At 40.5% G+C, this 23,091-nt stretch overlaps 1 protein-coding gene across 1 annotated transcript in view; it reads right to left on the bottom strand.

The window, feature by feature from the left end:
- Positions 1–23,091, bottom strand: part of LOC116061746 (contactin-associated protein-like 4) — a 77,624-nt gene that overhangs the window by 27,713 nt on the left and 26,820 nt on the right. Inside the window, exons 3-7 of the mRNA XM_031316087.2 lie at positions 19,723–19,916; positions 11,544–11,691; positions 7,854–8,057; positions 1,252–1,427; positions 1,007–1,153 (exon numbers count right to left, since the gene is read on the bottom strand). Of these exons, the coding sequence (XP_031171947.1) occupies positions 1,007–1,153; positions 1,252–1,427; positions 7,854–8,057; positions 11,544–11,691; positions 19,723–19,916 (869 nt within the window). The remainder of the gene's footprint in view (positions 1–1,006; positions 1,154–1,251; positions 1,428–7,853; positions 8,058–11,543; positions 11,692–19,722; positions 19,917–23,091) is intronic.

The raw sequence follows: 23,091 nt of genomic DNA on the forward strand, positions 1-23,091 counted from the left end.
GTCTCCTTAAAGAGCATGAGAGAATTACCATAATGATAATAGCTAGGCTTAGAAAAAGCACCAGGAGATAAAACTGAAGACGCCAATTGTTACCCAACTGCTTCCAAAGGTCATAGAGGAAGTATGGGGGAGCAGAAGGGGTGAGAGACAGAAAAAAGATAAGAGGAGAGAGCAACAATTAAGGGATTGGGAGCAGTTGGTCATCTCTGTATACAGGCTCATAGTTTTGAGAAGCAGTAATTACAGTAAATCCACTGCCAGGGCACCAACAGTGATAAGTTACACCGCAGGTTCCCCACTGGGTTTCTATTTTCAGTGGAGTACGCAACACACAGACAATTGATCGAGTCTAAAAGCTCTTTGTGGGATAGTTAAAAGCGATACACAGTCATGGAGACTGACAGGGAGAGTGCCGCAGAGATTCAGCAGTGTTATGCATTAGCTTAACACAATCTACAAGGACACACACACACACACACACACACACACACACACACACAGAGGTACAGGGACATGCCTTCTCATTTACAGTAAAAGGGATGTAAGTGAGGGAACATATATTTTCCCTACTTTTTAAAACTTTAATAAGTGCACTTTAAGATAACATTTTTCAACACTTCTCAACCCTTTTTCTGAGATAAAGAGTCAGAGATGCTTATTGTGTACTTAACTTTCCACCTTTATTATCATTTTGTTTATTTTGATCATGATACTGCTCAACGACGGCTTTCCAACAAACACACACATGTTGAGTATATTTCAAAATAATTTTTGAATAATGATTGTGTAAATATCCTGGTATGTAAGCAATAATACACACGTGTCCCTATGTCCCTTTACACGGCCTCAAATAGATCAGATAAACCAGTGGATCCAACTGGAGGCCCCTGTGGCATCCATCAAACAACATAGTGCATATTGTGTCCAGTGTGTCTACGGAGTGTGTGTGGTAATAAAGAAACACACACAAACACACTTTTTATAAGCACCATGTAAGCCAGTTTACCTTCACAGTGACCCGCTGGTCTTTCTGTTTAGCGAGGTCTACCAGGTTCACGCCGTTGTAAACCAGGTTTTCCAAACAGCCGTGGAAATTTCTGTTTGGCCCGATTGACCTCCGAGAGCCGAGGCCCTGCTCTGCTCCCACACTCATCTGTACGGGGGAAAACATAGAGACAAATATTTGAAAAAATACAACTTGAGCAAATGTGACTGTAGTGGTATCCCACACCTACTAAGACAAAAACACACCTGGCTATGGTCCCAGTGGGTGAATGTTGGTGGGATCTGCACCCAAAGTGTGCTTTTGTCCACGGTGAGGTTGAGGTGAGTGCTGTGATGCTCCACTGCGACGTGGTGCCAGTGTTGGTCGTCTAACAGGCTGCCCAGAGACACCAGATGGTGACTGTCGGGAGAAGAACTCCTGCCTGGAGCGCAGGAGGAAGACAAAGATAAAGGAGAGAAAGGGGAGAAAGTTGATATCTTGAACTTGTTTCATAATAATAAAGTCTTCATAAAGTTATTATGCAGATGCTTGAAAACTGGCATTGCTATCAAATATTTGAGGTTCATTCTTAATTTTTTTTTTTCTAATGTTTTATTCATAGAAAAAAAATCTGTTTTCATATCTTTGTATTTTCAAGTTGACTCCTCATGAACTGGCAGTAACTGCTGTTTTCTAGGTCTCTTAACTGGTACATTAGGGTCACAGTTTTCTGTTGGGGAATCACATCTCAGAACCAGAACCAATTCTATATCTACAACTGAGAATGAACCAGAAAACAGAGGTGATAACACATAATTAACACTAAAAGGAGCGGTAGAAAGGCATAAATAAATGAAAGGGAAGGTTCTCTGCCATGTTGGCAGAGCGCAGTTTCTGCTGAGGGAGTGAGGTGAAGACAGAGCTAAATGCACTCGGCCATTAAATATGAATTAGATATTGTTTGAAAGGAGACAACATTGTCTGTGTGGGAAAAGAAGTCAAGAGAAAGAGAAAGGGAGAAAGAGAAATGGATACAGAGACCAAAACTGAGTCATATGTGTCCAGTCATCAATCATCATTGATCTGTCAGACAGATGGCATAGCAGAGGGAGGGACTAGAGAGCGGGAAGGAGACAGACAGAGAGGGAAAGAGTGAAGTGTACTTAATCATCATTGATCAGCAGACTGATGTTGGTACATGTCAGAGAGAGAGAGAGAGAGAGAGAGAGAGAGAGAAACCGGGAAATGAAGGCCAAGTCAAGTGTATTTAGTCATTACTGATACATATATGGATCTTTAATTGCAACCCAGTCTCTGAGAAATTATGCCTATATACCGCCAGTTTGCAGCAGCAAATACATTTAGAAAGAAACGTACTGTAATGCTGGTCCGAGCTTAGGAAATGTTGAAAATAAAACATATTTGCAAATTGTTGATATTGAACGTATCAACAAAATGTTCTCTGACAATTCATTACTGTATTTCATTTGTTTTCATACAACATTAGCTCTTGCAATTCGATATCTGCTTGTGGCAACTAAAGCATCGTTAAACTTTGTTACGGTTATGCACTTAAGGCATTTGGTTTTGGTTCCAAGATCTTGGTCCTGGTTTATAGTGAAAAAGTCAACAGTTACGTGTTTACTTACTAATATACTAATATGTAAACCCCTAAACCACAATTCTTTTGTTTGCTAGGATGCAGTTAATTTATGCAGTGTTCAACTCTGGTGAACTTTGATCAATTTCAAACTGTCTTGACAGTGCTAATGTTTGAGGGAACACGAAAACCAAAAGGAGAGATAGTCCCTACTCATATCCATTTTGCCATGGATGAAACTACTCAACTGAGTTAAGCTACAGCATGTAATTCAACTATGTCACCAAACCTCTGGTTTTTCATTAAAAACATGAATGAGTCAGCTTCTGGTGTGAGCAGGCACTGAGGTGTCTACCAGTCAAGTAAACGCCTGACGTTTGTATTATTTTATTGTATTGTGATAGTATTTCTGTTTTGTCTACTATCCATATTGGTCGCATTTGAAAATAATACTGTGGAACTATGAAACTGCTATGGAGCAGTGTTTTTATGAGTGAGTTCCCATTTTGTTTGTGCACGCAGGAGACACCGTCCTACCTATGGTTTCACAATATTCCTCCAACCCGGTCTCACGGCTATCTGATCTAGCAGGGAGGAAGAAGACAATGTGGGTTACAAAATGTTCAAGAAATCCACTTTGCAAATGTCTTAAGAGGAAGGAAATACAAAAGACAATGTATTTTGGTGAAGGACACCTGTATTGCTTGTTTACCAGAAAACTTCACAGGGCACCTTCAAATGTTTCAGAAGGACAAGGTTATAAAAAATAAGGTTTTAAGAAGGTGCAGAACTTTCTTTTATACCCGACAGATAAGCACAAGTTGAAACCCTTTAGGTGTATTTTCTGTCCAGGTTTCCAAGTGGCTTTACCAGCATAGAAGATCCTTCACGGTGATAATTTTCCCCCGACAAGAGCCCTCATGTTTTCAGCACTTAAAGAAACCTTTGGGAGTTCCCCTGTGTGATTCTGGAGATCAGTGGTTCACTGAGGTTGTCTTAATTTTCAGTGAGTATCCTCAGGATTCATGTCGCATTTGTTAAGCAATTTTTTAAGGGAACTGTCCTGTTTTTATGACCTGAGAAGCTGCTCAAAGTTCATTAAAGCCTTTTTAACTGTGCAGGTTCCTGCGTTACATCATTCCAGACGTGTTCCCCAAGACAACATCACCTAATCATCTGCTGTCTGCTTCTGCATTACTGCTCTTCGCTGTGACTCCAAATCTCATTTTGTTGGAAGACATTGACGGCTCTTATCAGATGACAGACTGCTGTAATTGTTTCAGCCTTTTCATTTTATTTTGTTCAGTTTACATGATTGAGACCAATCAGTCAACACGAGCATCCTCTGGACCTGCTCACAACAAGTGTTCCAGGAGAACATTTCACAAATGTTACACGTTTGAAGACTTTTTAAGAAGTCTGGTCAAAAAAGGAACAAATGAGAAAGTTATTACTACATTGATATTCCACTGCTGTTGTGCCTTTTGAGGGTCTTTTTAAGATAAAAAACAAGAGTAAAGTTTTGACTTTCTGTCATTGTACTTGAGTTATATTGTCGAATAAAAAGTGTCTGTGCTGCTAGAATCAAGCAGACACTGTAATTGTTTCCTTTTACTTTTATGTCTGTGGCTGTCCACAAAATCAGTCAACACAATCAGCAATTTGTAAACGTAGCAACATAGCAATACCTCCAGAAAGAAATTTTGAAATGAGGTTTGTTCGAAGAAGCCATGTTTCAAAAACACTTGTTTCAGACAAATGACTAAACGCAGGACCATTTGAGCCTCACACAGGCTATGCAGCTAATCAGATTGTCATTGTGAGCCAAATATCCTCTCCGTGTTACAGGAATGAGTCAGCTGTGGGCAGTGAAGTTAAGCCCAGCTGGCTCTCTCTGACATGAGCACGCTGCTTCCTGGCTGAAGGCTAAGCTGTTTATTTACAACCCTGTAGGGCTGAACACAGCTAAGACACCACCCTATCAATCACTGCATATAGAGTAGAATAACATGGTAAGTCAGTACTGCAGAATCGAACACGACACACAGCCCACCATTCACTGGGAAAGCTGAGTTGACAGACTGTATCCAGAATGCGTCATCGTCTGCGTCCACTCAGCATCTCTTCTTTAGCTATATACAGGGACAACAACTGCATGGCAGGAATAAGTTTAACATTTTTTACAAATAACATTTGATCATTACAGCATATTAAGGCCCTTGTAAGTAACAAATAAATATATTTTGGAGCCAGGGAAGGGGGTAATATTTCAAGAAATAAAACTTAATATTCTAGATTAAAGTCACAAATTAAGGAGAATACAATTCGGAAAAATTGTGCTTTCTTTCGCCAAGGAAAGCTGTTAAAATAATGTTCAACAGTCTCAGTTTTGTTTTGAGAATAATAATACCAGTGCTTTTGACACATTTCTGCCTTACAGTCCCTTGAGTCCATTATTGCATGATGGAGGGTCCAACAGTAACTAAACCTAGAGCCCAAGCTGTTTTAATACGACCACAAATCAATCTTCTTTATTTCTACAGCTTCTACCTGGAACTCTGAGCATCACAGGCAGCTCTGTCAGCTCCTTAGGGAAGAATTGAAGCCTTTGACTTCAGGTTATAAGTTAACCACATGGATAAACTCAACAGATATCTTACCTGGTCTGCTCTTTCTGTCATTTTGATGTCTTTTATGTACACATACAGTATCATGGGCTGTACACTGCGCCTTTATGCAAAACATTTCCCTATGAGAGCAAATTAGTTTTGGATCTTAAAATTTAGTTTAAACTGATTAGCAATTGAGCTTACATGCAATGTCCGCAACCTGCAGTGCAAGGAATTCATGATTTATATCTGTAGGCAAGCTTTTTCTTACTTTATAGAAAACAAACCACCAAGTTATGTCCCGTCTTCCTTCTACATCCCAAAAAAATTGCCAGAAGCACGAGATCAGTGAACATTGATTCCCGGTGCTGTATATTTACTCTCAGAAAGTATTCTAGTGGCAGAAAAAAACTGATCTTAATTATGAGCCAGTGAGCTTCAGAACTATAAACCGTCATTTTGAAGAATGCATAGCGGCGAGGAAATGAGATGCTTTTGGCGAGAGCGCATACATTTTAATAAGCTGGTGTGTTTATTCAAACTGTTTGGATGGCTCTAGGGAAACAGAGTGGAACTAAATGTCTCCTGTTAAGTGCTGCTGAAAGCTGCTTGCGGCACACAGGGAACAAAACTCATAATGGGGTGTTATAGTGGGGGCCAGACCCGCACACACTGAGCAGGATTTAATGCAGGTAAAGGTTGAAATTAGTTAATTATCTCTGTAAACTATTTTAAAGTTTAAAGAGGTGCACAATGTCCTGAAATTAGAGAGGCATGCTATGACATTTTTAGTGCTGCTCATAGGATGCTGCGCTGTGGTTGACTCCTCTGAGGTATGTGTAAGAAAAGAAGGAACATCCAAAAGTACATGTTTTAATTGTGTATGCATGTTTAAAATACAGTAATGTTGCCCTCTCTTCTCTGTTCAATTTTCAATTTTGAAGAAAAAAAGATTGGCTCATACGGTCCTTGACTGCCAGAAAACTCTCTGACCTCTTGATCATGACAGCCTTTGGGTAATGTTCAAAAGGCACTACGTCATCGTAGAAGCAGTTTCTCTCAGTGCCTAAGATGTTTTTTGTCAGCATTTTAATTTTAGTTGATTGTTTTATGGGTATGATCATGAAAACAAACTCCTCGCTTGATCCAAAACTGTCCCTGCTCTAAACAGTGATCAGAGATTGAGGAATAACCAAACTTGGCACTTACAAACCGAAAATCCAAAATCCATTAGTGTGCAAGAAACAAGTTACAGGCTGTGACAAAAAAACACGCAGCGACTGTTTCAGGCCACAATTCAGAAGCAAGTCACAGAGAGCTGCTTCTGACAACAACTCAGAAACCCATGACACAAATTTCTGTGTAGCAGCAAAGCAGAAAAAGATGATGATGGCGCACAATGAACCTTATTGTCAGTCTTCAAAGATAGCAACAATGGCTTACAAAACCATAATAAACAATTTAGGCTTCAATTGTACTACCCTTTTGTGGCAGTTTGTATAAAGCAAAAACATAGAAAATGTGTTTTCTTTTTTTTTTTTACGAATGGCAAATTTCCCCCCTCAGTTTATTTTCTGTAAATTTTCAGTCTATTTTCTATTGTGCACTTGCCGGGTGTATTAAGTATTTAGTAATGAGTGAGTGATTACCAGTTTGTGCTGCTCTTTGGCTGGTTCAGAGCTAATCAGGATCAGCTTCCAATTCACAGGTGCTTATGAAATGATCATTATGGAATGATTCATTAATATACTGTAGTAACTCACGGTATACTCTAGTAACATATAGTCTACTATATAGTCCTTAAATGAAGGTTGTTCAGGAACTTCTCATTAATGATTGATTAATTAGGTGGTCGTTCCTGATTTGTTTCTCAGTAACTACTCACATTTTCGCGTAAGGTAATTTAGTAAGTGTAACCCACATGCAATTTGATCAACTCACTGAATAAATTATCATTGAAAAATTGCAATTTTAAATGCTGCTGTCAATCCTTTTTGTTGATTTTCATATTTAATTCAAATCTAAATTTGTAGAGGTCCACTAATTTTGGTTCTTATATAATTCTTTTTGATGTTTACGAAAACGGAAACAAATACAAAGTAAACAAAGTAAGCAAGTGCACCCACCACTTCATGAAGATGCAAGCTTTCACTATTCTTCTACTATCTATAATATCGATATATTGGGGTGGGAGTAGCTCAGTCTGTAAGGAGTTGGGTGGGGAACCGCCGGTTCAAGTCCCCATATGGACCAAAGTATGGTGGTGGACTGGTAGCTGGAGAGGTGCTAGTTCACCTCCTGGGCACTGCCAAGGTGCTCTTGAGCAAGGCACCGAACCGCCAACTGCTCGGGGCGCCTGTCCATTGACAGCTGCAGTCCCCTCACTCTGGCATCTCTTCATTAGTGCATGTTTAGGTACTGAGCATGTGTGTGTAATTCAGGCCTGTGTGTATAGTGTAATAACAACAGAGTGAAAACATTGTAATTTCCCTTTTTTAATAAAGTATATTATTATTATTATTATTATTTAAAGCAGAACCCACTTGACAACATAAAGTTGACTTAGCTTGTTTAATACAAAACAGCAGTGCTAGCGTCTGCCCAACAGAAACCACCTGGCTACAAGTACCTCGTGTGTTCGAGGATTTCAGAGGTGTACCTTGTCGGAGGAGCAGGAGAAGCTTTCCTTTTTCTAACTCTAGGGTGAGGCTGTGTGCGCTCTGTCCCTCTGCGTGAAGGAGTGTCCCAGAGTTCTTCAGGGTTTTAAATATCAGAGAGATGCTTTCTTTGGTCATCTGTTTTGGCCTGGGACTCAACCTATAGAGAAGGCTGCTCTGGCCATCGAGGCTCACCACATCTGAGTCTGAAAATCAAAACCACACATTAGAGGACTTTCAACAATACATACAGTATTATGCCTAGACAAAACAATCCTTCCACACACACAAAGTTGAGTATGCGGAAATTTCTTCATTTTGAGAAAGTGCAGCACTAAAGAGTTTGAGACTCTCAAAACAGTCACAGTCAGTCAACAGTCAGTCTTCAGTCACATTTTAGTTAGTCTATATCCACGACCCTCCACTTCCGGGACTGCTCCGTTGCCACCGGAAATTCCGCTGTATGTCCTTTTTTTCGACCAGATTTCCGTTACCTTCCGCTTTCTTTGTGTTGGAATTCTTAACTCCAGTGTTTTATGAAGACTATGGTTAACTGCTCCTCAGATCTCTGCAGGGTAAATCCAGACAGCTAGCTAGACTATCTGTCCAATCTGAGTTTTCTGTTGCACGACTAAAACAACTTTTGAACATACACGTTTCACCAGAACAAGTTCCTTCCTGAGGCTATTTTGCAGCGGCATCGGGGCTCCGTCAGGCACAAAGCACCGGCCAAGACAATTGTGATTGGTTTAAAGAAATGCCAATAAACCAGAGCTTGTTTTTCTCCCATCTCAAATTGCTGTGTGGACTAGCCAAACCCTCCTCCACAGCGCTGTGAAGGAAGGTCTGGCAATGCAAGACTACATTTTAGTTGTTAATTACAAACAATTAGAATTTACTCCAGCACCAACAACAACAATTTATATGTACAATCAGGGTGTGATTTTCCAGGGGGGATGCGTGGGATTTCCCCCTTTCTAGTCTATATATCCCTGCCTCTGCTAAATTATTTTTATCCCCAGTGGGGACAAAATGTATCCCCCTCCTCAAAGTGATCAATGCTACTGCACCAATAGACCATTATATACCTAAAATAGAAGTATTTTAAACTAAGTAAAGCACTGTAACGTGCGCTGTAACATGGTTGTATTTAGCCGCTACAGAGCTCCAGGATGCCGGCTACCAGCAGCAGTTGTTTAGCCCCCAATAGGTGACTGTGAGCCGGGTACAGGCACCGCCAGATAACGGTCCTTTCAGGGGCCATGTAGTGGAGTTTAGCCAGAAAAAGTTAGCGTCATGCGGCGATGACAATTAAGTTTAGGCACCAAACCAACTAGGAAAAAGATTGTGGTTTGGATTAAGACATTCCCGAGGAACGAACAAGCGTTTTCTAGGTGAAAGTATTTTGTTTTCGCCGCGAAGTAACAAAATATTGAAGTGCATATTTAAGTGTAGCACTATATCCATGGTATTGCAAGGGGATTTAACTCTTGCATGTTTTGTTTTGTTGTGCATGATCAAAAAACATCCCCTCCTCTGCCTTTTTCACAAATCGCACCCTGTGTACAATACTTATAAAAATTACTCTTTGGCAGAATTGATTTTTCCTTTGACTTTACTCTGAAATGAGCCTGTTTTCATGCTTATATGATTCAATAATAACAATTTCAATAAACACATTTTTAACAAACTAAATGGAGTTCTGAAAAAATGTTTTAACTTAAATGTTTTCACGTTTAATGTAATATACCACTTGCATGGTATTATTGTTTGGTCTTCATCATCATCTGTGTTATTATCTGGGTTGTGTATTAAGAATTTTTGGATTTTTCTAATCTGCCCAGAGCCATGAACTAAATGTAGGTTTTCCTAAAAGAAAGTAGATAGAGTGAGAGATAAAGCATAAACAAAATGTCCTTTACAGAAAAAAACTAATAGTTTAACTGTCTGCATATGAGAAGCAGATTATGGACCATAGATCATGTCACTCTAAAGAAATTGCTAAACTAAGATTGCTTATCATTGCTGTGCTACAAATCTCCCGCCTGAAGTGTCGCTATCAAAGCATCAAATTAAAAATGTCAGCTGAGATGCATCAATTTAAGCATCCGGTGTATTTTATTGCTGACAGTGATGCTGGAAACAGTACAAACCCCGAATCTAAATTATTCAAAAGTCAAAGCCTCAAAGTTTTTTTTTTCTCTTCCTCTTTACCTTTTGGATGAAACAAGGAAGTGTTGCCTGCATCCTAAAAATTAACTAATCAAAATCCATTTATTCTAGCTGAGAGCAACCATTAAATCAAACTAGACCAATTTGCTTTCTTTACCAACCACACTCTATTAAAGATAATTCATTCTTGTACCAGGGTTACAAAAAAACTCTGTTTTAATAATGTTTCATGCATTGAGTTGTTTTAGTCCCTCATGTTTTGATATTACGTAGTTTTATATTTGTTGTCTGGGTTACAAATGTCACAAGGTTCAATGTCCCTCTTTTACCCGTGCAGTGTGTGGTTTTCTCATTTTTCATTGCCTTTGTCCACAGGGTTGGATCAGGTTTTTTTCTTTTTTTAACTACATAGATGGATTTGCATGACAAGTGTGTGGAAATCCTGTGTCGGGGCAAAGAAGCACTCTATAACTTTTCACACTGGCTTTCCTTCTTACAGACAAATTACTTCTGCCTGCGTCTAGTAGCATAATGAAACTTTCTCTGCCAAACAGCAGACACAGGAAGAGGCCTTCAATTACTATGATGGCCAGAGCTGGTGTGTCCTCTCCTGCCTCCACTTCCCTCACCTCTTCCCTTCCATGCTATTTCTGTTTTTTCTTCCGAGTTCTCACTTATCCTGCAGGTGCTGCATATACGGTGCTTCTCATGTCGCTTAGATTGCCTCCTCGACTCCTCCACTTGCCTCCCTTCCTCGCATCTTAGTCCCTCCCACTGAGGAGGCACGGGAGAGACGCGAGGAAATCGCAGGACGAGAGAGGAAGAGAGTAAATGTGTTTTAGAGGGATGAGACGTCTTTTCCTCTGAAGCGTTACGTAAATACGTCAGCTGTATGGGCGGAGGTAGCAATGGTTTTCAGCTGCATGGCTTCCGGGAAGGCTGCTCTCGTGTATCCTCGGTATTAGCTCCTCGGTGATCCCTCCTCGTTGCTCGCTCCTCGGGGCAGAAATAAGAGCTTTGAGACGGCCTTCACCGAGGATGGGACAGAAGAATATCCGGTTCAGTCGAGGAGCTATCAAATAAGCGTCATGAGAAGAACCCAAAGGCTCCCGCTGTTTCTAAATTAAGCCTGATCTGCTGCCTGCTTCCCATCTGCTCCTCACCTCCAATTAGTGCCATCTAAATATTGTAGCCCTATGGATACTACATATAAGGTGTGTTTCCATCCATTTTTATATGCACATCTTTAATTTGCACCTGAGATTTGACATGCTTAAAGTTTGCAAAACATAAACAAACAACAACAACAAAAAAACACTGCAAAAAAAAGTTTTTACTCTTGGATGAGATAGATAAATTTAAAACGAAAATCTGAAATCTGATGCACATAGATTTTTCAAATAGCGTAAATAATACCTTATGGTAATAAAAAAAGGACAGTAGGAGTAGAAGCAGTTGCTTGTTCTCATATTTTTAGTTTATATCTGTAAGTGGAGGATACAAGAAAAGCCACAACTGACTGTAAGGACATCCATAGGTCTCAAGTCTGAGTCCAATCCGACCATTGGGGTTCCAGTCCAGGGGGATCAGTCGGACGTAGCGGGTGATCACTGGATGCTGGAGCTTGTGCTGGACCACACTGTCTGCGTTACTGTTACCTGGAAAAGCCTGAAAAAAAACCATTGACAACAGCAAATTAGCATATGTTCTGGCTTTCCATCAATGCATCTGTCCATCTTTTGAGACACCACAAATTTAACTTTGAAATCACTCCCTCTGGATGTTTATTGTAGTTAAGCTTACGGCTAAATAAGTGAACACATTCTTTTATCTTTTTATTGAAGTTGAAGTGCAACCCCCAAGGCTTCTGTGAGAAGTGAAACGTTGGATTTTCCTCTTAATGAAGGGAATAAAGTGGAGATAGGGCCACGTACCTGGTAAATGGATTCTCAATCAGGTAGAAAATTAGATTTGTGAAGCATTAGCTGCAGTCTTCTGTTTTAGACGCCTTGGTAAACACTTGGTCCATGGAGAATAACATTTATTAACCTCTGCGATCCAAGGGCACTCTTTCTAGATTTGTTTTAACCCTTTTAAGCTAAAAGGTTGACTCGATCTTAAGCTCTTTTATCAACTTTCATTATAAACCATAAACATTTTCTTCACTTTTAGTCTACTTTGCTTTTTCTTTTCAGGTACTCTGCTTCTTTTGACAATGACAAAGAAGTAAAATAGTCTTTTGTAAGAAAAACAATACTTTGATTGTTCTCCAGTCTGAATCTTGATCTCTTTGTGACTCAGTGTCTGCTCCTCCTAAATTACTTCTGATTTTTGTCTTGATTTTCTTCTATCTCAGCCCCTTGCCATTTCAGAGTTTCACTTAAAAACTAAAGTCTATATGTCCTCTGATCAATTTATTTGTTTTTAAATGTATATGCAAATACTGTAAACTCAACCTACAATTAAACTGCAGAATTTTTGCACTGTTATGAAGTCAAGTCTGTACATGTCTGCAGGTTGGCTTAGTGCTTATGTTGTGCCCTTAACTGTTGCACTTAGTGAGTGATGATGTCCTTCAAATGAACCCATCTGAAATGTCCTTGTAATCTTAAATTGGGCGGAAAGTTAACATTTCCTTAGAGGAAGGAGACCTACATGTAGTGCATAGATAGTGCGAGTACTCAAAAGCTTTTGCAACATTTCCATATTTGCATCACTCTGTGATGCTGTTACATTTCCTCTGAAATGTTAATTTATCTGAGTAAATTCTCATCATCTGAACCATATAGGTTACTGAAGTTCTGTGTTACACTGATCTCACAACCTTGGGCTATGTTCACACTTAGCATCTTTTTTGACAAGAAAAAGTTGACTAGGGCGCTTTTTGGTTCCAAAAAGCAGCCGAGAGCGTCTTTTGTTGCTATAACAACATATACTGCTACAGTTTCCTAGAGCACTATGTGGAGCGGTGCTAACGTTAGATAAAACAAAGTGGTGGAGCGAGCTAGAGAAAGAACAGAACATGTGATACAAGATACATCAAAGTGAGTTCCCTGTACAGGGAGAACCCGGTCATATCATATAACACGCTGTGCTCTGACTCCATTTTTTCGTATTGTTATGGAAACGACAGGTCTGGCTACTCCACATGTCATTGGTCGTCTGTCAAAAAACATGTTGAGGAAGGACGTTTTTTTCAGAAAACTTTTTTTAACTTCAAAAAGACGGCATGAGCTGCAGAAAAAAAGTCGCTGGTGGCGTTTAAAAAAACGCTCACGACTTTTTTGAAAACATGGTTTACTATAGGATTATAATGTAAAACAGACGCTGGCAGTTTAAAAGAGTGAACCAAGTGTGAACATAGCCTAAAACAGCCGAGCCTGACAGAAAACAGAGGGCTGACCTCCACAAATGACTGTTTCCTGCTGAGGACGTTGAGGAGAACAGCTTCTCATTTAGTTGAGGCATTGAGGCATTTTTTTGAAATATGATCCAAGTAGAGGTAGGAAATCCTTCAAAGGGAGACTTTCATTACAGACAGAAAGAAGGAAAGTAAAATGGTTTGAAAAAATCTGAGAGGAAAAAGCCCAGAAAAAGCTCTGGTAAAATTGGATTTGTGAGCAAAATGGAGACGATGTCAGAAAGTCTCAAAAATACTATAAAAATAGGAGAAATATCATTTTTAACCCAATTGTACTTCACTCAAACTATCTAATAGACAAACTCAGATGCATTGTTGATGGATATTTTAACCTCCCAACATCTGATAAAGCAGCATACCTTCAGCATGGACTACAAAAGGCAAGTTACATTCACTGCATTGATTCAAATGTTGCTATACTCTGATCAGTGCACAGTAATATGTGACATATTATTCTATCTTAGCCCCGCCTACTACAACTTTGAAAAGAATAGACAAAAACGGATAGTACAAAAAGTCTTTCCTCATTGTAAAACATCATATAAGATACAGGTAACTATTGCACTCAGTCCCATGTACACTTCCTTTTTAACATATGTATATGTTGTGTTTGAACCAATCTCGGAACCCATCGGCTGTCGGTCTGACCGTGATTTAGCCTCTGGGGGCAACGGACAATATTTCAGGGGTTCCGAGCCAGTGGCTCTCTGGGCCAAGACTTCCTTTTCCGTGCTCTGGTCATTGTTTATAGTCCATGCAACCGAAGACTGCTCAAACGTCAATTCTATTCGGACTACAAACAGAAACCAGAATGCTTCCAATACCAAAATCTTGTCCCGTCGCCTACATATTCTGCATTTATATGCACATATCTGTTTATAAGATTATACCTGACTCAGCAGCTGTAAGATACATCATGTCAAATGAAGAATTGACTCTTTATACAGAGAACATGTAAATGGTAAGTAGATCTGACTGTACTGTGTCTCTGGGATTAGTTGTTGATTCAACTTGATACCTTCTAACTTAGTTGAATATACTTTTTTTTGTACTCATAAGATGACTTTCAGTTAACCCACATTTTTGAGGCAGAAGGGGAACTCATATTCTTTAAGTTGAACCAATACGATTAAAATGGCATTGCCGGTAAACACAACTGTTCTAACTTTGGCAGAAAATCTCGTGGTCGTCAATTGCTCCGATTGAGAAAAGAGGTTTACAGGACCTTTGACATTTTCATCTCATTTCCTTAAGAAACAAATAGGGAATGAAAACAAATTATCCATTTTAGAAACTGCTAGCAACGGTTCATGCAACTAATTTACTAAAAGTAAATGCATCCCACATGAATTATTCAACCTCCACACCTTCACGTTGTACTCCACTTTAATGTCCACCTACAATTTCTAGTTTTTCTCACTATAAGCACATAAAGTCCATGTTTGCACTTCATGATGACGCTCATTACCAGAATGGCATCTTCAGCTGTCCTATAGGGAAATCTACGATATACTTCAACTTGTCCTCCATTAACCCTTGGGGTGTTAATGCTATATGTCCTGATTAGCAGAGTACATATTCCCAAAAGCATCTGCTCTTTCACACCTTTGCAGTGGATGTGAAGAGAGAAAGAGGAGAGAAGATGTGAGAGGAAGGGGAAAATTAGAGAACGGGAGAGCATTACTCAGCCTCACAAACTCTGGCCCCAAAGCTTAAAATGAAAGGGAGGTCCTGGGGGAATTGTGACTGATGAAGCAACTCAGCAGTCGACTCTGTTCCCCAAAAGCAACACTAAACTAGGCTGACTAATATGTTGAGCTTTGGAAGGACTTTTGAGACATGCTGTGGATTTATCCTGATTTATGCTGAGTGTGAAATCAACAAGCTTTTAAGCCGCGAAAAGCTTTTCTGTTCCTTCATTGAAGGAGTCTTAGCCTGACATTAGTTTTACCCTCGCTGTGAGAGTCTTACCGCTCATCAACTTTAAATTGAAGCTGTTCTTCACAGCATCACTGTAATTGGGAGAATGTTCTGTTCTATACGCGGAGCTTCGAGGTAATGCTCGACTGCCTCTACCTACTAAAGTGTAATGTGATTAGCAGTGAGTGAGAGAGAGACCCTCGGTGAACATTTTAAAAAGGAATTTATAGATTTGGGAAATTTTAATAAACTGGAGAGGTTTCCTTGAGATACAGCATTCATTTTGGCCAGGCATTCTCCACAGTGGCAGAGGGTTTTCAATTAATTGTGCTGCTCTAATGTAATGCTGTGCCCACGATATTTTCATAGTTCACAGGGTTTAGTTGGCCCATCTGATAACCCTAACTCATCATTTAGAAAAGGGGAACTAAGGGGGACTAATGATGGCTGGTAATGAACAGCACACTCCTGGAAAGGTGGTGTTCAGCACCGGTGTAGCTTCAGCTCTTTTAATGGAGCTGTTTAAAAGTTATCTTCTTTAAATGGACTGCATTTATATGGCACTTTTATTCAAAGTGCTTTAAAATGTTGTCTATCATTCACACACTCACACACACACACACACACACACACACACACACACACACACACACACACACACACACACACACACACATACATACATACATACACACATACAGACACACACTAGGGGTGTTGAAATGAATCACTGCATAGATGCATCGCGATGCCGACGTGGATGATTCAGCATCGATGCAGTGACAGACCATAATCAATTATAGTCTACTGATGTTGCTTGTTGATTTTTGTCTGTTGTCTGCTGTGTTCAGACTCCGCTACATTCAGGAAAGGGCTTTTTTTAAGAGCAGATACAATAAAAAGGGGAGGTCATATACATCTGACTGCATCGGGATATCGGATCAAATCGTTGACAGGATAATCATAATCGAATTGAATCGTGAGACCAGTGAAGATTCACACCCTTAAAACACACACACAACACACACACACACACACACACACACACACACACACACACCAATGGCAGCAAGCTACCGTGCAAGGTGCTGGCCAACCATCCAGATTTGGGGTTCAGTGTCTTGCCCGAGGAGGCTTTACATGAAGGCAAAACAGGTAACAAATTAAAATCAATGAATGGATTTAGTGGTGGTAAAGTTTGCTGGGAATAAGAGGAACAACAGGAACAAAATATTTCTTAACACTCGTTGAACTCGTTAACATGTTTTTTGAACTACTGTATGCAAATTTTTTTGTTTTCTGAGAGATTGCTCATTTTTATGAGCAGAGTGTTAGAGTTTTTTTTTTTATTGCTAAACGACAGTGGGCGCAACTGGAGACACGTGCAAAACTCTAACTACAGTCTGCACAGCAGCAGTTCATGTGAACCAAACTCTACACACTTATCCCAGATACCACAACACTGTGGATTTAAAGCCCTTTGTTCAAATGCTAACACACGGCTGTCAAAACTGTTAACCACACATTCAAAACAGATTGGCTTTCAGCCTGGTGCATTTCAAACACTGCTGATTGCAATTTCAGCTGAAAGCCTAAGCAGGTGTCTCGTTTAACACATACTGTGTGTATATATATATATATATGATATATATGATATATATATATATATATATATATATATATATACAGTGCTGCTCATAAGTATTCATACCCATGCTAAAGTTGACTAAAAGAGGAATAAAAAAAATTATCTTTTAGAAATTGATCTTAATGCCTTAATTAAAAAAATGAGGAAAAATCCGACCTTTTAAGGACACCAATTTTTTTTGTGAATTAATAATGTATTGTAAATAAATAAATGTTCTTCCTTAAAATACAGGGGCCATAATTATACATACCCCTATGTTAAATTCCCATAGAGGCAGGCAGATTTTTATTTTTAAAGGCCAGTTATTTCATGGATCCAGGATACTATGCATCCTGATAAAGTTCCCTTGGCCTTTGGAATTAAAATAGCCCCACATCATCACATACCCTTCACCATACCTAGAGATTGGCATGGTTTTATTTCAGTTAGCCTAATAGCTGGTTTGATTTGCATTGATATGGATCTTATCTCAGTTAGCTATTAGGCTAACTGAAATAAAACCCCTGTCATCCCCTCTTTGGCCATTCACCTACACATTACATACTTTATCATTCCAATATGCATTTTGCACACTACATTTGCACTATTACTTTGCACTCTACATTTATACAATATATTGTGTTAATGTGCCTATATGTATGTTGTCTCTATTGTACAGTATGTGTCTATATGGCCAATAAAACTGATTCTGATTCTTATATAAATATATTAGGGCTGTCAATCGATTAAAAAAATTAATCTAATTAATTACAGACTCTGTGATTAATTAATCAAAATTAATCGCATACATAATTAACGGTGCCTGAACCGATGCTTTTTAAGAAAGTAAAAAAAGGAAAGAAAACAAAGGGTACTAAACAACAGTTGGTGACATTAAAGAACGGCTGGTTTATTGCTAAGGCCATATGGTCAAAATTAAATGATTTAATAATAATGTATAACAATAACAATAACTTATTTCACTAGTAAATTGCTGTTGAATGACAAAAACAACCACCAGATGGGAAAAGGACATTTACAATAACTTCAAATGCCACGAGGCTGTAGTTTACCAGTTTCATTGAACACACCGTCTGTGTTGTTTTTCCGACGGCAGCTCGGCAGCTGCAGATTGTTACATCCCGCTGTTGAGTCACAGTCCTCTACAGTAAAACACAGTCAAACTTTACACCGTTCAGCGTTAGCTGTCAGCATTTTAACCGTGTTTAATCCAGCTACTAGCGAGCGGTAGGCTAACGTTAGCTGCTGTCGAGTATAGTGTTAACTAGCTAGCAGTAGGCTAACGTTAGCTGCTGTTGAGTATAGTGTTAACTAGCGTCACGTTCAGCTGTGTTTGTGTTGCCTGTATGGTCTTCAGAGCATCAGAGAGAAGCGCAGACATATCAGTGGCACCAGATTTCGGTAGCCAGGGTTGGCAGGAAGAAGATTTTTACAAGTAAATGTTCCAATTAATGATCCAGGCAGCACATTCTCGTCTCCCTCCTTCATTTTACAGTTGAATGGTGGTTAGAACGGCTCCGGGTCAAACGTCAATATGGAATGGATTAATCTGTGTTATTTTTTTTAACGCGTTATTTTTTCTCAGATTAATTAAAAGAAATTAACGCGTTATTTTGACAGCCCTAAAATATATATTTATGTTTTATTTTTTGGTACCATGGTTGTTAAAGTTTTTTAAAGGTTAGGGTAATGTCAAAAATAAACGTTCTCTAAAGGTTCTGGGAACGTTCTGAGAACGGTTGATGTAACCAAAAACTAACATTCCCTAAACGTCAGGAAAACTTTCCATGGGAACCAAAAACTAACCTTCAGGGAACGTTCATGCAACCAAAAACGAACGTTCCCAGAACGTTCTGGGACCCAAAAATTGTTACCTGGGAACCCTTTTTAACCATGCGCCTGGCGCACGGACCCTTTTTTCCGCCGTTAAACTAGCAAAAGTGGATTCGTACACACCCTAAAAGCACCTACACCAGGCGCTTCACGCTGTGCGCTTAGATCATTAAAATAGGGCCCATCAGTGTGTTCCAAGTGACAGTGTGTGCTGTCTCGATGAGGACTGTTCAAAGTGTTTCGCTGCACTGAGCCTGTTTTGAGATGTGTGAAGAGTTGTGTTGCAGACTGTGGTTGGAGTTTTGCACATGTGGCTTCAGTTATGACCATTGTCATTTAGCAATCGAAAAAAAAACTTTTTGATAAGCGTTTTGATACTTTCATCTACAATAGAATCGGTGTCATATGATTTTGCGCTACACGTCACGTAACGTAATGACATCAAAGCCTTAGCTTACTGCTGCAAAAAAGAATGACTGCTCTAGCTGTTATGGTTTTTATTTTAGATCAATTTAAACAGGATCATGTAAACAATAATCTCCTGCCGGCGAAATGTCAGTTCTCTAAGGGTTAAATAAATAAAATCAGTGATGTCTGGTTTTGGTTTCAAGGTCCTGCTGTCGTGAATGTTTGCTTACTCACGATCCCTGTCATGGCTCACTGGGACACTTGAATGTGACGGATCCAATGTTAATGTTTTTCCTTCTGTGACTTGTCAAAACTTCTGCAGTGAAAAAGGCCTTTAGTCTCTGCTGGTTCTGTTTTAACTCTATAGTTGCAGACTCACTTTCCTCCGAACACTGATGAGTCAGTCCTACAACTGTTTATTACATTACCTTTTACAGCTGTCATTATAGTTTTATTATAATGCACTCACCCCTATACTGTCTTCCTGTCGATGCTGTTTCCAGTTGTGTCCCGTGTCGCTGAACATCAACAGGTAGGCCGTCAGCCAATCAGAGCTGCCGTAGCGGCCCTGCGTAGAAACAGCAGTGATTTGTGTACGCCCACCCAGGTCGACCTCCAACCACTGATATCTGTCTGAACTCAGAGGAGACCAACCTCCAGCTCCTGGAAGGAGAGAGAAACACCTTTGTATCATCCAAAGAAATAAGTGCTGACTTTTATTTCTCTACATAAAAAAGTATGTAGAGAAATAGTCTGAACAAACACTGATAATGGCATTAATACAGTAGACACTTTTCGCAAGAAAGTTAGTTAAGAGTGCTGGAAAATCAAAGGAGAATAAAATGTGGAAAGATCTACGTGGCTGGATCCTTAGTATACTATCACTGCATTAACAACAACAAATGTTCAGACATAGGCACTTCCCCATAGTTTAAAAGCCCTGAGCGCAAATGCTTTATCAACTTATTTCTTTGATGTTTATTTTGGAACAGTCAAAAGAGTTTAATCTGTATCTTAAGGACTGTTCTGCACATAATATAAGCTGCAGCCGAGACATTTATGGTAACAGCCTTATACTAAAGTGATTAATTCATAGAATATCTTCATATAATCTGAGAACCAAGGCAGAGGACCATAAGATGAAATCACATTAAATAATTAATATACCAAGAGGTGTGTGTATGTGTGTGTGTGTGTGTGTGTGTGTGTGTGTGTGTGTGTGTGTGTGTGTGTGTGTGTGTGTGTGTGTGTGTGTGTGTGTGTGTGTGCTGAGTCATACCAAAGTGACATTTCGCTGCAAGAACACCATATGGACTGATTGCCCTATACTGTATATGCATGCGTTTGTACTTCTACTTTGTGAGGACCTTCATGATTTATTTATTTTCTCAGGTGTTTAATAGTTTATGATGCCTCTGTTTTTTTTGTATTTTACTTCGTTGTTGTTGGTTGTGTTGTTTTTGGTTTTTATCTGCTGTTTTTCTGGAAAGCATTTTGTAACCTTGTTAAGAAAAGTGCAATAGAAATAAAGTTTATTATTATGACTTAGTGCATTCCCTAGACCCTTACCTGAGGGTGATCAGCATTCTTCATTCATCAGAATCAGAATCAGAATCAGAAAGGGCTTTATTGCCAAGTACGTTGCACATACGAGGAATTTGTCATGGTGTTGTTGGAGCATGTCACATATACAAATACAATATACACATACAAATATAAGAAGGATAAAAAGAATATAAACAATATAAGTATAAACATATACACACAGTATGTATTAATAACGATAAAATTAAATTAAATAAATAGTAAAATAAGTTAAACAGTAGTAAAAGGAACACTACAGCAGAGTAGGTACAGAGTAGGTACAGTAGGTACAGAGTATTTACAGTGGGGTGTGGAGAGAGTCAGGGTGGATTCCGGGCCTTGTTAATAAGACTAGTGGCGGAGGGGAAAAAACTGTTTATGTGGCGTGAGGTTTTGGTCCTGATGGACCTCATCCTCCTGCCAGAGGGGAGTGACTCAAAGAGCTTGTGTCCGGGGTGGGAGGGGTCAGCCACAATCTTTCCAGCACGCTTCAGAGTCCTGGTGGCGTATAGGTCCTGGAGCGGCGGCAGATTGCAGCCAATCACCTTCTCAGCTGACCGAATGACACGCTGCAGCCTGCCCTTGTCCTTGGCAGTGGCAGCAGCGTACCAGATGGTGATGGAGGATGTGAGGATGGACTCAATGATGGCTGTGTAGAAGTGCACCATCATTGTCTTTGGCAGGTTGAATTTCTTCAGCTGCCGCAGAAAGTACATCCTCTGTTGTGCTTTCTTCACGAGGGAGCTGATGTTCAGCTCCCACTTGAGGTCTTGGGAGATGGTAGTTCCCAGGAAGCGGAAAGACTCCACAGTGTCAATTGTGGAGCCACAGAGGGTGATGGGAGCAGGTGAGGCTGGGTTCTTTCTGAAGTCCACAACCATCTCCACTGTCTTTAGAGCATTGAGCTCTAGGTTGTTTTGCTTGCACCAGTTCACCAGGTGGTCAGCCTCCCACCTGTAGGCGGACTCGTCTCGATCAGAGATGAGTCCGATGAGGGAGGTGTCGTCCGCAAACTTCAGAAGCTTGACGGACTGGTGACTGGAGGTGCAGCTGTTGGTGTACAGGGAGAAGAGCAGAGGAGAAAGAACGCAGCCCTGGGGGGATCCGGTGCTGATGGTCTGTGAGTCGGAGATGTGTTTCCCCAGCTTCACATGCTGCTTCCTGTCAGACAGGAAGTCAGTGATCCACCTGCAGGTGGAGTCAGGCACACCAAGCTGGGAGAGTTTCTCCTGAAGCAGAGCCGGGATGATGGTGTTGAAGGCAGAGCTGAAGTCCACAAACAGGATCCTGGCGTAGGTTCCTGCGGAGTCCAGGTGCCGGAGGATGTAGTGGAGGGCCAAATTGACTGCATCATCTACAGACCTATTGGCTCTGTAGGCAAACTGCAGGGGGTCCAGGAGGGGGTCGGTGATGGCTTTGAGGTGTGAAAGCACAAGGCGCTCAAAGGACTTCATAACCACAGAGGTCAGGGCGACGGATCTGAAGTCATTAAGTCCTGTGGTCCTTAGCTTCTTGGGGACAGGGATTATGGTTGAGGTCTTGAAGCAGGCTGGCACGTGACATGTCTCCAGTGAGGTGTTAAAAATATCTGTGAACACTGGAGACAGCTGGTCAGCGCAGTGCTTCAAGCTGGATGGGGAGACAGCATCCGGTCCAGCAGCTTTCCTGGGATTCTGTCTCCTAAAGAGTCTGTTGACGTCCCTCTCGTGAATGGAGAGAGTCGTCACTGAGGTGGGAGGGGGGGTGGAGGTGGAGGGGACCTTTAAGGAGGGCATTGGTGGGGGGGCCCAGGACCCTGGTGAGGTGGGCGAGGTGGAGGTGATGCACAGTGGCTGTAGCTGTAGGGAGGTGTCGTGGGGGATGGTGTCAGGAATGTCCTTTTGTCTTTCAAATCGACTCATCGTTCAGGTCGTTGGCTAGGTGTCGGCCATTGAAGGAGTGGGGGGTTTTAGGCTTGTAGTTGGTGATCTGCCTAAGTCCTTTCCAGACAGTCGCAGAGTCATTAGCTGAGAACTGGCGTTGGAGCTTCTCAGAGTACCGATGTTTAGCCTCCTTCACTGCCTTGTTAAACTTGTACTTCGACTCTTTAAATCTGTCTTTGTCCCCACTCCTGAACGAGTCTTCCTTAGCCAGCCTTAACCTTCTGAGTTTGGCTGTGAACCAGGGTTTGTCATTGTTGTAACTCACCCTGGTGCTTGATGGAACACAGCAGTCCTCACAGAAGCGTGTGTACTCATCCAGACTGTTGGTAGCA

Source organism: Sander lucioperca, chromosome 15 (assembly GCF_008315115.2).
Source record: "Sander lucioperca isolate FBNREF2018 chromosome 15, SLUC_FBN_1.2, whole genome shotgun sequence".
Classification (NCBI taxonomy): Eukaryota; Metazoa; Chordata; class Actinopteri; order Perciformes; family Percidae; genus Sander; species Sander lucioperca.